The 17404-nt window shown below is 34.3% G+C and overlaps 1 protein-coding gene across 1 annotated transcript in view; it reads right to left on the bottom strand.

Annotated features, from left to right (window-relative positions):
- CD2AP (CD2 associated protein) overlaps window positions 1-17404 on the bottom strand; it is an 89530-nt gene that overhangs the window by 9053 nt on the left and 63073 nt on the right. The window contains exons 10-16 of the mRNA XM_055406524.2: window positions 17305-17341; window positions 16155-16217; window positions 10263-10434; window positions 9741-9883; window positions 2983-3095; window positions 2196-2297; window positions 1001-1170 (exon numbers count right to left, since the gene is read on the bottom strand). Of these exons, the coding sequence (XP_055262499.2) occupies window positions 1001-1170; window positions 2196-2297; window positions 2983-3095; window positions 9741-9883; window positions 10263-10434; window positions 16155-16217; window positions 17305-17341 (800 nt within the window). The remainder of the gene's footprint in view (window positions 1-1000; window positions 1171-2195; window positions 2298-2982; window positions 3096-9740; window positions 9884-10262; window positions 10435-16154; window positions 16218-17304; window positions 17342-17404) is intronic.

Genomic DNA, 17404 nt, shown 5'->3' with positions numbered 1-17404 from the left:
ATCCATTTATTTTATAAATACCCAACTCAACCCTAGGAAAAAGTGATCAAAGTCCTCTGAGAAGAAAACCAAATATACATGCAGACACATCCCAGATCCCAAATAAGATGAATCTTATTTGCTAATACTTTTAAGACTAATTAACCCCTATGTGTAACATTTCTAGCCTCAAATTATATTTTTAAGGTTTATCTATACTATAACATGTATTAATACTTCACTTCTTTTTATGGCTGTAGTCAGGTATTCCATTGTACGGATGTACCACACCTTGTTTCCTCATCCATCAACTGATGGACATTTAGGTTGTCTGCACTTTTTGGTGATTATGAATAACACTATATACGATTTTTTGTACAAGTTTTGGTTTGAACATCTGTCTTCAATTCTCTTGGACAGCATTATACCTTGGAGAGGAATTGCTGGATCATATGGGAACATGACAGTTAACTTTCTGAGTAACTGTCAGGCTGCTTTCCAGAGTGGCTGTACCATTTTACACGCCCACTCGCAACTCAAGAGGATTCCAATTTCTCACATCCTTGCAAACACTTGCTATCGCTCATAGTTTTTATTATAGCCATCTGAGTGGCCATGAAATGGTATCTCACTGTGACTTTGATTTGCGTGTGCTAATGACCAATGGTGTTGAATATCTTTTCATGTGCCTATTGGCCATTTTTCTATAATCAAACTGCTGGAACCTAGTCTATAACTGAGCTACTACTTCCTGTTTTCACTGGTTTGCCTTTTTCATAATCAGGCTAGGTTTTCTTATTCAAGCTTTCCAATTCCTAGTTGGAATAATTAGAATTAATAACTGAGTTTCTAATTATTCTGTTTTCTAATTCAAGCTTTTTGCCAAGACAAGAGAGACACTATTAAAAAATTTCTTTGAAAACAAACTTGCTCATACTAGAAACTTCTTTACTTGATATAATTTGGAAGAACTCTTTACACATGTGTTAAGCAGTACTCAAAGAACACAAGGGCTACTTACCCATGGTCCTTTTTCAGTGCTTCCACAACACACAGCAATTCAACAATCTGAGCTTTAAGTTCATCCAAGGAATTTTCTGCTTCTACCTTAGCTTTGATTTCTAATGGAGTTAGAAAAGTAGCTGTATTTGGTTTAGAAGTACTTGAAGGTGCTGGATGGTGCACAGGCGGCTGAAAACATAATAAACAGAAAATTTTTATTTTATTTGTATTTATATTTAATAAGTTCAAAAGATTTTTTTTACAAGGAGATAAATAACTGAAGTAATACTTCCAAGATAAATGATAAACTTAAAAATCAAAAAAAGCAGCTTGATGTTCACAACTGGAAAAAACCACTAAACGACCAAAGAATAAACCTGTAATTACTAAGGGTCTTCCTGAGAAATGTCAAAGGTTTCATTTAAGAAAAAAATCTATTAGATTTATCTTATGGTTGCCGAGTGGAGCATCTAGAAGCAAGAATATAAAAGCATTATTAAGGTACTACTTTGATTCTTCATATTAAATAGTTAAGAATATCCAAAGAGCTCCAATGAAAAGCAACTATAAAGAATGCAGTAAGTCCAAAGAGGCATTAAAATGAATCCATGGCCTGATACCCTTTTCCTATTTCACTTAGGTAACAGCAGGTATTGATAAAATTTCAACAGACTGCTGTCAGCTGAGAGAATCAGATTAAGTGTATCTGATAATCCGAATGGCAGTCAGATGCCCTGCAATGAATCTGAGGAACAGGAATAATCTTCTCAAACATAAGATGTGTGTCAGTTGTTGTAATACTACCTTAAATTAAATGGAAAGGGTCTAGAAAAGGCCCTCAACACCATGCAACACATGGAAGAACCCAAGTCATTCCCGGGTGCATTCAGTGCTTATTACGGTATCAAGCTCACTATGATATAAGGAGGACAGAACTGTTGGCTTCTGCCCAACAGCGCTGTTTTAATGGGAAATGAAACACATATATAGATCTATGCCTTAAAAATTGTGAAATAATGTAACCCTCCTAAAAAGAGACCTACAGAGAACAATGCAACTTCAATTTAACAGTAATCATTTTATTTAGTTTTAGCAGGCATTATTTCTTGGCTTAAGAAAGAATCCTTCCTGACAGACACTTTTAAACCCCGTAATTCTGATGTTCACAAAGAACACTACAAATTATACAAATCTTAGACCACAATGCACCTCACCTTTGGAGAGTAGCATGAATCCTTCTTGTGTTCAGATGGCTTTAGGTTGGCACTGTCATCTTCTTTTGGTAACCTCAAGGTTTTTTCTGGGCTTTGAGTTGGCTAAATGATTTTTTTTTTTTTAATCAAGAAACAGAAAACACCAAAGAAAGAAAAGGTAGTAAGCATATGGATAATAAAGTAAGCAACTTTTATCACTGTTTCCAGCAGGTACTGTTCCAGATATCCCGTTGTTGTTAACAGGATGTTACATAATTTCATGCTGAATAACATAGGTGCATAACATAAGCATGGAAAAACAGCTATTAGCAACAAAAATTTTCTCTATTTAGGTTAACTTAAAAGCATAATAGTGCTTAAGAGGTAATATATTAACGCTTAAAGTACTACCAATATCCCAGGCGATGTACAGAAAGCATAAAAAGAAGTTACAGGGGGTGGGGAACGCTCTCATTTTTTCTGAAGTGAACACGTACCGCTCAGTTCTAAGTACTGTTGTTGGACAAGTAGTTTACACGGTCCCCTGCCTCCTTTCGACACTGTGCTCTATGGTTGTGGTCTTAGACAACTCCATTTCTGATTCTGTAACCTTCCATTCCACATTCTGCAGAAATGAACAGGCCTCTTTCCCCATCTCTCTTAAATACAACCCTTGGCCACTTATGTATAGCTGCCTTTCTGATTTTTTAAACTTCAGTGGAACAATAAATCCCCCCTCTTTCTTATCTTCAGAAGGACTCTGGATTTGCTAAATGGTCTGGGCTTCACAACAGTAAATGTAACTCACAGAATGTCCACCATTGAAGCGGCCAGGCAGTCTTCTTCCAGGCATCTTCGGTCTATTTGCAGTGAGATGTAGTAAGTTTTCTGAGGAAGCTATGTCATCAAAATTTACAAGATCTGGAGAAGAAAAGTAAACATATCTATTAAGAGATAACTGCACATTTTAAAAGGTAAAAAAGAATGTCTCTGTATTTTCAACAAACTATAAAATTAGGAGTACCACTAAGACTCACAAGTTGACCTGTGCTTTTCATATGCATTTGGAAAACAACACTCACCCTCAAACACTAACGTTCTCTTTACCTGATACATTTTATATATCAACAATACAAAGTTCATGTCTTCAACAGAGACTCAGACTTCAACAAAGTTCTTATTGAAAGATATAAATCTGTACCATAAGCTGTGTGTGTGTTAGTCACTCAGTCGTGTCCGACTCTCTGTGACCCTGTGGGCTGTAGCCTGGCAGGCTCCTCAGTCCACGGAATTTTCCAGGCAAGAATACTGGAGTGGATTGCCATTTCCTACTCCAGGGGATCTTCCTGACCCAGGGATTGAATCCAGGTCTCTTGCATTGCCAGCAGGTTCTTTACCGTCTGAGCCACCAGGGAAGCCAGTAGTATGAAAAAGCCAGTCTCCCTAAGTTCTTACTTACAAAAAAAAAAAGAAATCTACTTCAACTCAGAATTAATAACAACATATCCAAAAATTAACTCATGGAATGTGTATTAAAGTTCAAGTAATATCCTAATATTAAAATTTTAAAAACTCAATTTTATCTGGAACCCTGCTGCTTTCCAACCACATTTCTTAAAGATAAAGTGTAAAGATGAAGTGTAATTTAATGTCTTTACACATGTATGTGCATAGTATACCGTAGCTGGGCCTCGACCTGTTTATACTTCACTGCACTTCTGTCCAGACAGTATCCATCTGTAGGAATCAGACGACAGTCATAAATCTAAGGCAGATTCAGATAGCAACGGAAAAGGCTACAGACATCATCCATGTGCTTTCCCATCACCAAAGGCTGGGTGACCTTCTATTCAGTATCTTGAGTTTAAGGACAAAGCTAGGTTAATTTGCATCTCTGTATATAACACCTTCCCTTTTGCTAGATGGTCCAGAAAACCTTGCTGAAGGAGCTGATCTTTAATTTTGAAGCCCAGATATCTATAAGTGGTATAAGAACCCTAAGGATAATTCTAGACACTTCCACTATTATTAAAATCTCCCTCTGGCCCAGATTCCAAACAAAGAATATTAATCGCAGCCAATATGCCATCACTCATTTTGGCAGCAGGCATCTTTCGCCTTGTCTTCCAAGTACGGAATCATTCTTCACGCAGTCATTGCCTGAAAGTTTAAAATGCTTCCTGTCAAATATTTAGATGCACAAATTCAAAGAACCGCTATTTCTTAAAAGAAGTCCAAAGACAGTTATCATTATTGCTCTTAAAACTTAATCAATTTTCATATTCTAAATAATTTAGAGAATTTTTTTTAAAGGGATGGAAGACACAAAGGTAAAACAGGAAGAGGTTACTGCTGCTGCCACTGAGTCACTTCAGTCGTGTCCGACTGTGTGTGACCCCATAGACGGAAGCCCACCAGGCTCCCCCGTCCCTGGGATTCTCCAGGCAAGAACACCAGAGCGGGCTGCCATTTCCTTCTACTACTTGGCAATATGCATTCTATAACAACTGTAAGTCTTTGTTGACCTCTGTTAATTCTTTTCCATCTTCACGTTCTGGGGTTGCTTTATGTGTTCTATCTTGGATCTAGTCACTAGGCTAATATATCACAACCGGCAATCTAATATGCTTGATTTCTGTCTTGAATTGTTCAGTAAGTGTCCACGAATAATTATAATATACACCAAAGCATAATAAGAAACACAGTGGCTTTAATGGAAAATGCATTATATAATGTGAGAGATCTTGAGTTTAAATATATATCTAAATATCTCATTTGCTAATTACTGCATAAACAAAGAAAACAGTATTTTAAAGGTGTTAAAAATATGCTATAGTTTGAAAGGTTAGAAATTGCTTTTTACACTGATAGATACATACTGACAACCTACAAAAAAATCTTGAAAAGCACAATCCAGTAATTTTTGCCTATGGAGATTATTTTCAAATGCATATTTAAGCAACATGCAAAAAGAACAAGAAACAAAAACACAAGAAGAGATGAAGATAAATGAAATTAGAAAGGTAAATGAAAAGAAGACTTACAAAATTATATATCATGCTCATGTAAAATGCCTTCTATATGTCCAGTTTGGGGCCACAACACCAAGACAAGTAATTTTACTATTCTAATACTCTCTCAGGTCCTCCATTTAAGTCACTGGGTTAGTAAAATGAAATAGTGCACATTTCTGACTCATGATATGTTTGAATGTTTTTAGTTTTACCTAAGAGTGGTATCAGTGAATCTATATTTTACACATGGCATAAAAGGCATGACAGTCACTTAACTCTTGCCATCACACGGCCACTCTGCCTGCCATGTACACTTCTACACATTGCCGAAGACAAGGAATTTTTAAAAATCAAAATGAAATATAAAATTTGGGGAGAAAATAAACTTTTATGGTTGTCAATTAAAAAAAAACTTTTATCAAAAGAATATTTTAAACTAACTAATCAATAAAAAATTTCCAATATGAAGTTTTTATTTTAAAATGGAAAACCAAAAGGGTTAGAATAGACAGACAAACATGTACACTTTAGTAAAATCACAAAGAAAACTCAATGTGCACCACCTATTTATACTGAATATATTATTTTGATTTCTTTTATAAATTGTCATCTTACCAAAATGGAGAAGGGTAGGATAATTTCCTGACACGTAAGAAGGGAAACATGGCAAACAGGCTAGGAAACAAAATCTGGAAAGAAAAGTCAAGGATAGGAATGTCTAGAAAAAAGACTAAACCAAAAAAATTATTTTACAAAGCAGGAAAAAGGAACAGTTGTAAATGAGTAGAACCATTTCATGTTTAGCAGATATTGCAGTTTATCTAAACTTACATTAAGATATGTGTTAGATTTTAGATTTATTCTTCTGTGTCTCATAAGGAAAAACTATGATTAGTATTAATTTCAACATACATTAAACTAGAAAGAAGCCTTTTTAAAAATTACTCACTTAACACCACGACAATTTCTAAAAGGATGCTTGAGTACTGAAACTAGAGGTCAGAGTAATAAATCAGCATATTAACAACTCACTGATACATAGTTGCAACTGGAATTAAACCACCTTGTAGTCAAGTTTTAGTCCTCAACACATGATAGCAGTTTTAATAAGACAGGCAATTTTAATTCTGGTAAAATAGGAAAAAATTATGCCAAATACTATTTTTAAATATCTCACCATAAAAATACAACTCAATATAACACTTAAAATCTCCCACAGAAACAAGTGAAAATTCATTTGTGCCTTATGTGAAACTCTCTATAATGATATTATCAAGGAAATTATTATTAGAAAATAAAAAATTTTAATTACTGTCCTTATTTCCCAGGTAAATTCTACATTTTGGAGTACAGTGTTTTCTTTTGGTTTGAATCCTAGCTTAGATGCAAGTTTACTTTTTAAAGCATCTATCGCTCAACAGGCAGACATCATATTCGAAAAATCTCACCGTAAGTTGAATAAATATTGAGAAATTAATTTAAACAAAATAGATCAATCGTTAAATAGAACTGAAGAGAGAGAACACCACTCTACTTAACAATGATGACTTTCAGGTCAAATAATGTATGTATTTCTAATATTTCTTTTAATGCAAGAAGAATTTATCACAGAAAGATAATCAAACAGGATAAAATACTACACTCTAAGAATACTTCATCAACTGTCCTTTCTCCATGAAATAGCTGTTTCCACTAAATTTTCTATCTGGAAGTTTAAAACTATTTATAAACCAATTTTACTTTCTGGAAAACTTATTATTTTAGAAATATTTAGACTATGTGAACTTTATAATTAACCTGTAGTAGCAGTAAGGCTATCCTAAACCAATTTTTGATGAAGTGTTGGAAAAAGAGGGAAAAAAAAAATGAAAACATGCTTTGACAGCTTTGTAATGTACAGTGCTATCTTTTATCATATGAGAATATTTATGAAGAAACTTTTTAACAAACTGAAACAAATTAAGTATTCTAGGAATGTTTTTCTTATATAAGCAAAAAGTCAAACTCAATATTTATATACATGACTATATATGTTTATATATGGCTTTATATATAAGGAAATCAAATCGGAGAGTAGGGAAAGGAATTTACATCCTTAACAGACAAGAGTAGGTACATCAGAGATATAAGGGATCATTCAATTGTTAGATAAGTGAGAAAACTGAAGAAACATGACAATTACCTACCAACTAATAATTTAAAACCCACATTTTTTAACAGCAAATTCTACTATATCACTTCACCTCAAATTATTATTTTACAAAATAATTAAATTCTAAGGAGACTTTCATGTGTGTTTTAAGCTTTCTGGAACTTATGTTAAAGGGCTAGTTTCATGTCATTTAAAAAATTTAAAACCTCACACTGAGCCATGTATGTAAATTAAATCATACCTCAATGCAAGGCCAAATTTGAGGCTGTATCTGGTAAAGAGCACAGTTCTGTTCTTTTTTAAGGAGCCAACATCTCGAAGAAGAGGTAAAACAAGTACTGGGTACATTTCATACTACAAGTACTAAGAACATAATAGTCTAATTTAAAAAAAAAAGAAAGAAAGAAGCCTCTAACCCGAGGCTTGAAACACAAGCTATTTGCTGTCAGCTGCAACGCCTTTTATCTTAGCATCCTACTTGTGCCCAAAACACTACTGCGAATACACACCTGCTCAATAAATATTTGCTAATATGAACTCAATTTCCAAAATTTATGTTTTCTGAACTTCACAGTGTGTAAGTGCAATACACCAACGGCAGTGTGATAGTGGTAGATACAAAGACTGCAGCTTGGAAGTTAACTGTTAGTTTTTTTGACCATGTATAGTTTTAGCACCTCTAAATTACTTATTCATTCCAACAAAACAGCTAACTAGAAATCAGAACATTTCAAACCCTGTTCCACAAAGCCTCCAATTTTTAACGAAAAATAAATAATGGTTATGGATGTAAGACAAGAAATGGAACCAAGAAACAAAGGAAAAAAAACAGAACTTTTCAACCACCAGTACTCACACATGTCAAGGAAATAAAGCTTGCTAGTAACCATATATAAATAAGGTTTGGAGAAAAAGTGAAAAATTTGTTTTAATTTACAAAAAAAATTTTTGGTAATTTCCAAGACTATGAGGAAACTAAATAGAGCAAATGTTACAGAACGATACAAAGTAACAAAAAATACAGGCAGAAAAAGAAAAAAAAAAAAGCTCTAAATATTACACTTTCAGCTACCAAAGAGACTTTTCAATCAAAATCCAGAACTGTGATAAAAGACTGCAGAAAATTGTATAAATTCAAAAGATAATACCAATGGATTTCTGATATCCAGAGTTTGTGTTTAATTTTTTCTTTACTATTGAAAACATATTTCTAGCTACATTTAAAATCAAACAGAAAATAGTAAGAACTAATAGAATTATATTTTTTACTACTAACCTCAATTTTTTAAAAATTAAAGGATTTTTAAAAAACATAAAGATGATTTTTGTTTTAACTACCAGTAAATAAGAACAATTTTTTATCAAAAACATACTGAATATATTTGAGTGAATGTCTCTAAAACACAATCAACATCTCAATTTCCAGAAATTATTGATAAATATGACTTCATCCAGATCAGGCAGGATCTAAATATATGATGAAAGATCTATAAAACATTCCAATTAAAAAACTCTATGAGGCTATGCTAAAATCAGAGTTTTTGTACTCCTAAAGAGAGGGAAGAAAAACATAATCACCTTAAAAATAAGAAAGGAAGCACAATTTTACAATACAATGATAAGAAATTTCAGTATAACTGGGCTTCAAGTTTAAATGTAAAGAAATGTTAACCTGAAGCTAAAAAACGTATTAGGACATAAAAAAAAAAAATCTTAAGGAAATACCAGAGAACTTTAAGGGGATTTAAAGAGTTCTCTTCTGGTTTATGTGATCTTGAACATTTGCTGTAACTTACTTTGTTTAGATGTAAAATAGGGAAAAATGGCATCTGCCTCTTAAAGTCAGTGTTAACATAAGAATATATACGAGAAAATGTGTTTAAAATGTTAAAAAAACTGAAGAACAAATGCAAACTGCTACAAAACAACCATTTCCACAAAGTAATGACTGTGGGATGCTTTTAACAGTGAGACCTTTATCTAGACTTTATCTAGACTTCTCTGATGCAAAAAGAAAAAGGAAAATGCACTTGGAGATTTCAGTGGGAAAAGAAAAATATTCTTCTTAAATATTCTAGCATGGCACTGAAAGTCTAGTTCATTCATATCTGCCCAAGTTAGGTGGTATGGTCGTTCCACTATGAAGGGATAGAACGATAAACGGCTGATGTTTTAATATCCATCACAGTTCTCTGACCAGTGACAAAGCTTATGTGAACCAGAAATATTTTGTCCATTTATATTCTTTCAGTTTCATTTTCTATTTTGGCTTGAGAGATTTTAAATAAATTTTAATTAATTTCCACTATATCCACACACAAATCTTATTTTCAGTAGTTTCTGAAAATTGTATTTGCACTTTTTATTTTTTATGCACCATCTTTCCACATGTTAACTTACCTGTTTCTTTAGAGCTTCTAACTGTAAATGAATCTAGGTCTACTGATTTTGGTCTAAGTGGTAACTGTTCAGAATCTAGCTTTGGTTTTGATACTGGCTCAGCTTCAAATTTTGATGAGCTGGAAGAAACTTCTCCATTAATCCTGAAATCAGAAAAAGCAAACACATGCAAAAGTCATTTGTATCTGAAGCATGACCATCTTTTAACACTGTGATTTAATGACACTAAAGATGTTATAGTATAATACTGATTTTTCTTTTTCATCTATAAAATTATTTCCATAAACCTCTAACCCTAAGACCTATCATAATAAAATAAGAAATGTAAATCAGCTTAACATAAGTATATCTGCCTAGAGTGAACGTAAGATTAATAACATTTAACACAGATTACATTCTATACGAAAAAGATGAAAAGTAAGGACTTTAAAAATAACTTTTGGGATTAAAAAGACAGTAGAGCCAAAATTATGTCAAAAGCAAGTAAATCAATAAACTAATTTAAAGGTAGATAAAACCTACTTGGCTGCAGGAGGTGGTGGAGGAACCGGTTTTTCAGGTCTCTTTGGGTACACTGCTCCAGATCTCAATAAATTATTGGCTTTGGTAGGTGGAACAGGCTTCTTGGGTGGGACTTGTGGAGCCACTGGTTTAGAAGGTTTCTGTTCCAGCACTGATTTTTCATCTGATTTTTCTATTATTTAAAAATATTTAGAAAGTTACTAACAATCAGAACTATTTTTAAAGCTAATGTCAGACTAGAAAGATAAGAAACAAAAAGAGACACTATTCATGTATGTTTACACTGTTTATCTGTTTTAAAGCTTTAATTTAACTTTAAATTATTTATGAAGTGTTAGTTACTCAGCCATGTAGAACTCTTTGCGACCCCATGGACTGTAGTCCTCCAGGCTCCTCTGTCTATGGAATTCTCCAGGCAAGAATACTGGAGTGGGTAGCCATTCCATTCCCTTCTCCAGGGGATCTTCCCGATTCAAGGATCGAACCCGGGTAGCCTGCATTGCACGCAGATTCTTTACTGTCTGAGCCACTTTAAACCTGTACACCCATGGCGGATTCATGTCAATGTGTGGCAAAACCAATACAATATTGTAAAGTAAATAAATAAATTTTAATAATTAATAAATACAATAAAAATAAAAAACTCTACCCTGATAGGAAGGGGGACCACTGATAATATTCTGATTAACAAATAATGCCTGCTTCTTACTGTCTTCCCACCATCCTTTGCTTTTAGGGTTGGTATTCTACTCCAATATAATCATGTATAATTTAAGCAGAAAACAACATTATCTAGACTTAAATCCAGTCCACTTTCTAAAACTGGAATACAGGGAACTAAAAATGAATAGAAACTCTAGTGCCATTTATTTATTTAAAAATAATCATGATGACAAAAAATTTTTTTTAAAAAACTGAGGCTAGATTGATTAGTTGCAGATAAGAAAATGACAGGCTTATATTTATAATTCTTATCATTATACTAAGAATTTTATTAGTACCATTTCACTTAATGACATACTTGTAAATTCTTGTTCCATATTTTATCAGTGGTCACTTGGAAATGCTTTAGAGAAAAACACAGTACTCTGCAAAAAGTAGGAAGTATATCCTTACTTAATTGTACTTTCCAAACGTTTTAGAAAAGTTTAGGACCAAAAAAAAAAAAAATACCCTTATTTATTTCACTGAAGTGACTCAAACTGGAATTTTCAGAAGTCTAAGTATAAAGTTCAAGGAGCTATCATCACAAGAACACATCTTAGTAACCACCGCTCCAGCCAAGAACTAAGCCTTAGCCACATTAAGTTCCTTCTCTTCATGCCTCTTTCCAATCACCACCTCAATGCTCCAATCCAAAGGTGTCTTCTAACACAACAGATCACTTCCGAATATTTTACATTTACACCGATGAAATCATAATATGCTGCTGTGTGAAACTCTATTGTATTCATTTGTTGCTATGTTATATATTCTTGCCTGAAGAATCCCATGGACAGAGGAGCCTGGCAGGCTACAGTCCATGGGGTCGCAGAGTCAGACACGACTGAATGACTCACACACACACATGCTATACTGTATCCTGGCACATTAATGTACTTCAATTTATTTATCCATTCAACTACTGATAGACATTTTGTGCTCTTTCCAATTGAGGGTCAATGTAAACGATGCCATGATAAACTTTGAGTCTTTTGGTGTACATATGGAACACATATTTCCTGTGAGTACATAATTAGAAATAAAAGTGCTGGGCAACAGGGTAAACTTTAGTTCTCAAGGGTAGACATAATGACATACATTCCCACCTACAATGTATGAGTGTTCTGATAATCTGGGTCCTCACCAACATTCAGTATTGCTAGTCTTTTGTAAAAAATTTCACTCATGTTGGTGAGAATCTTACTTTTGTTTTAAATAAAATTACATTTCCTTGCTGAGTAATGAATTTGAGTAACTTCTTCCTACTCTGCTGAGAATGAAGCAGGCTACTGAAAGGTATGTCCAAGAAAGTCTTCCCCAAAAGCAGGAGAAAAGCATGTGCTCAAGTGTTGGGATCATTACTGTCCTGAGGGACAACAGGTATGACGAGCACAGCACCTCTGAGAAAACAGTGAGAATGATGCTGCAAAGCAGGTTTGAGACAACCCATGCGGAGGCTTGGGCAGGAAGGATTTAAACTCCATTCTTATGATCTACAAAAGTGCCCCATGAAATAATGGGGAGTCACCTAAGAGTCAAAGGTAAGATGGTGATCTGTTTCACCTTTTCTAGTAGCTCCATTTTTATCCTTATCAACAAGGCAGGGTTTTTCAAAGGACATGCTCTGTGAAATGGAGATCAAGAGAGAGATAAAAGGAAGGAACACACACTGGAGGAATACATTGTATCTCCTGTCAGAAGGCTAGGGCTCCTCCAAGTGGACCTAGCTATGGTTTGAAAATGCTCTCTCTGTTGACTCTGGAACAAGAAAGAGAGACAAACTTATGTTTATTTTTTTAAAGAAATAATGCAATCTATGTCTATAATAGTCAGACCCTCTGAATTGATACTGGCTCTCCCTGAATGCTAGTTAATAGGCAAAGCACTGACATTCTTATTTTTTGCACCAGATTAAAGTTATGCCAGGTTAAGGAGAACATTCTCAAAATATTAAGAATTGCTTTCCTTGTTTTATTTGTCTTATTTCACTTATTTAGAAATTTCTTACATTTGTACACCTAAACTTTGAAATCAACACTTCATAGTAAGCTTTAAAATTTTTTCAATGATGAGTTTTGGTGGTTTTAATAACGTTTAGAGATAAGGGGGGAAAGGTCTTTTTTATTCATTCACATAATTACCACTTCTGGCATTCTTCATTACTTTGTGTACATCCAAATGCCAACACAGGACCATTTTCCTTCTGTCAAAAAGAACCTCTTTACACTGTCCCTGTGTGGTACATACAGGTCTGCTGGCAAAGCATTCGCTCAGTTTATTTTTATCTCCAGGTTTTAATTTCACCTCCACTGCCTGAAAAGTAATTTTGCTAGGTAGAGAATTCAAGGTTGGCAGTTATTTTCTTTCAGGCCTTATGTTTTTCTCTTTATCACTGCTTTTCACAGAACTTATTATGATGTGCCTTAAGGTGATATCCTTTCTGTTTTTTCTGCTTGGAGTTCACTGAGCAGCTTGGATTTGTGGGCTTCAAGTTTCTTCCAAATCTAAAGATTTTTCAACCGTTATTTCCTCACATATTTTTTTCTGTCCCTTCTCTCTCTCATTTCCTCAGGGACTCCATTCACACATAAGTAAATCCATTTTCTTTCTGCTGCCTTAAAACTGCTTCCAGACAATAAGCTGGGGGTAACTTTAGGGTTTACCTCGTTGCTTTCAGTGATAACCTCTCTCAGTGGTAACAGCCCTATGCTACCTGTTGTCCAATGTCTGAAATCACTGTTAAATGTATTTTACCCAGCTTCCTAGTTGTCTAACTCAAGAGGGCAAATTCAGTCCCTGTCACTTCCTCATGACAAGGATTTTGAAAAAAATAAATGTAATAAAAATGTGTTACCTTCCATTTTGTTTACAAGATCAACTGATTGATTTCAGGAAATATAGAAAAGTCACTACCTTATTTTAACTAAACCCTTACCTACCTGATAAAGGGGACTACAAAAGAAATAACATAATGAAAATAATTTAGTAACAAACTTCTTACATGTGTCTGTATGTGTATAAGTAATATATCTCTATGATGGTTCTGTATGTCTCTGTATGGTGAGTTTTTCATGTAGAACAGATATTATAACCAAGTACCAAAATAAAATGATTCAAGATGTGGACCTAACAATAGCTATATCACAGGACTAATCAAGAAATATCTTTGCATCTAAATTTAAAAACCTCAAATGTAAAAAAAGGAGAAGAGTTGAGGATATAAAAACTTTCCATGGTGAGCCCAGATCATGAGAAAGAGATAAAGCTATGAAGCTGTATGACAGAGTCAAGAGTATGGCTGCTACATTTAATGAATAAAGTAGAAGATAATACCAAAATGTAATCTGGGATCATTTCCTGACAACACTAAATGCAGACCAGGATGTGGAGCAACAGGAACTCTCATCCATTGCTGGTGGGAATGTAAAATGGTGCAGACACTACGGAAGACAATTTAACAGCTTCTTACAAAACTAAACATGCTCTTACCATATGAACAAGCAATTACACCCCATGGTATTTACCCAAGTGAACTGAAAACGTATGGACACACAAAAAGATTGCACAAGTTTCACAGCAGCATTATTCATAACTGCCAAAACCTGAAACCAACTTCAGTGGGTGAATGGATAAACTGTGGTACATCCAGACACTGGAATATTAATCAACACTGAAAAGAAATGAGCTATTAAGTCATGAAAGGACATCGATAAACCCTAAATGAATATTACAAAGTGAAAACAATGTGAAAAAGCTATGTAGTGTGTGAGTCCAACTATATGACGTTCTGAAAACCACAAAACTAGGGAGAAAATTAACAGATGGGCAGCTTCAGGGGTTGAGGGAAGGGAGGGATAAAAAGCACAGAACACAGAGGAATTTTAAAGAGGTGAGACTATTCTACATGATAGCACAATTATACATCTGTCCAAACTCATAAGATGTACAATGCCAGAGGTGACCCCCCAGTGTAAACCATGGACTTTGGACGATGCTGTGTCAGTGGAGGTGCACTGATCTTGACAACTGAACCACTGTGGGGTACACTGATAGAGGGGAAGGCCTGCATGCCTAGGGCAGGGAGGATAAGGAGCTCTGTGCTTTCTGCTCAATTGTGCTGTGATTCTGAAACTTCTAAATAAATTAAAAAAAAAAAAAAAAACACTCTAAAAACTTAATCTGGTAACAATGTGAAATAGAAGCCAGACTAGGGACTGAAATAAGAGAAACCATTAAATTAAGAGAATGCATTAACACTTTAAGCAAGAGACAAGCACAGGAAGTAGAATCAACACTGGCAGTAGATACAAAAGTATTCTGCAACAGTGACAAGTTTTTTGCAAGTGTATATAACCTTCTCTACTAGATACAACTGAGAAGGCAATGGCAAGCCACTCCAGTACTCTTGCCTAGAAAATCCCATGGATGGAGGAGCCTGGTAGGCTGAGTCCATGGGGTCACTCAGTCGGACACGACTGAGAGATCTCACTTTCACTTTTCACTTTCACGCATTGGAGAAGGAAATGGCAACCCACTCTAGTGTTCTTGCCTGGAGAATCCCAGGGACGGGGGAGCCTGGTGGGCTGCCGTCCATGGGGTCGCACAGAGTCGGACACGACTGAAGTGACTTAGCAGCAGCAGTAGCAGCAACTAGATACAACCACTGCAGATCTTGTGTACAAGGAGAAGCAGGTATTAACAATAACAAAACATGTGACGCTTTCAAACAAAATACATATCCTGGAATACCTTTCCAAGTTTACATGATAAATATACACAGTGAAAATCAAACAATACATAATAAATCACTTCCATGTTTTAGGTAAGACCGCACTCTTATACCCAAGAAAAAAAAATTTTAATATATTTCAACTGGGATATATGAAAATAATAAGAGTATAACTTTAATGTTTAGTTTTCTCACACATTATTAGAAATAACTGATTAAATGCTACATCCTTACTGAAGTGATGGTATAACTTTCTCATGAATGTAAATTGGTATCAGTTTGAGTAAAATCTTCATTTCCTATTGATCTGGACAAACTCCTCCCAGAAAAGCCCCAAAATTTCATAATACATAACGAACACCTGTTAAAAATCAGTGTCAGTGACTCAATGTGGAGATACATTTTTCTCTACAATGATAATGAAAAGAATATTTTTCTGATACTGGAAGAAATCACCTCACCTTTTTCCTCAGGCTTTGTGGGAAAATACTTCTTCTCAGTACCTATCAGCTCAGGTTTTGAAACTAAAAGGGGGAATAAAGTTAATACTTTAAAAAAAAGAAGACAGTTTTAGAGCACAAAGATAAGTATACTACTAAAAAGCAAAAGTTGAAAAACTAACGTAAGATGAAAACATGGTCTAACAGAATGAACAACAGACTGCAATCACTCTGTATCTAATCCTGAACCTGCCACTATCACCTGAGGGAGTGACGGCACTGTGGACTGAGCTCCTGCTCCAGCAAGTGAAGCAGTTCACATCCTCTGCAATACCACTGCTCAGTAGAACTTGCTGTAATGATGGAAACACTCTGTTTTTGTATGGTCCAATACTGACCACTGAGACCTGAAATGCTGCTACTGCAACTATGGAATTAACGTTTAAATTTTATTTAATTTTACAAGTCCAGTATGACTAGTGGCTAAAAACTCTCCCTCCAATGCCAGCTTCTACAAAAATTATCTTTAAGGTATCCTTGCTCTGAGATAAGGTTAGCAAACACAAAGCTGAAACTATGGAGGAGGAAAGGGCTTGTGTTACTCAAAAAAAAAAAAAAAAAGCAAATCTTTCAAGGAAAAAAAACTGGGCTGTACATTTAAAAATCAGAAATTATGCATTAGAACTTAAATAGAGTCAGATTATAAAACATTAACTGTGGAAAACACTTCTAGGTACTCATCATTTATTCAACTGTTTAAAAAGGAAAAACAAAACTCTTCCAGTTTGCTTGAGCATTATCACACTCTTTGAAGAGTATATAAATAAATCAGTACTTGTTTGTGACACTGAAAAATGGATTGCATCTGAAAACTTATCAGCTAAGTAAATATTTAAGATTTAAGCTTAGTCAATTTTAACTCAAAATGTCATAAAATATCCAAATTATTTTCAAAATTCCAATTTTATATGGTTTATACTTTTAAAAAATACTGATAGATATTAATACACATGAACACTCAATTTTCACATATTTTTAAAAATTATATATAGTGTCATAGCATTTAATTTTTTCTAACGAAAAATAAATGATTTACAGAAGACCCAATTTCGTCATTTGAGAACTTAAAAATATAAAAAACAGAAAACTGAATAATGTGTTTCTTACTTACTTGGACCCTTAGCAGGTGGTGGTGGTTTCTTTGGTTTCTATTAAAATAACAATTGTGAAAACAGTAAAACACTTACATATTAAATATTTATAGTTAAACT

This window comes from Moschus berezovskii, chromosome 23 (genome assembly GCF_049115385.1).
Source record: "Moschus berezovskii isolate FMDL1 chromosome 23, NW_MosBer_1.0, whole genome shotgun sequence".
Taxonomy (NCBI): domain Eukaryota; kingdom Metazoa; phylum Chordata; class Mammalia; order Artiodactyla; family Moschidae; genus Moschus; species Moschus berezovskii.
This window is presented reverse-complemented; position numbering and strand designations above follow the sequence as displayed.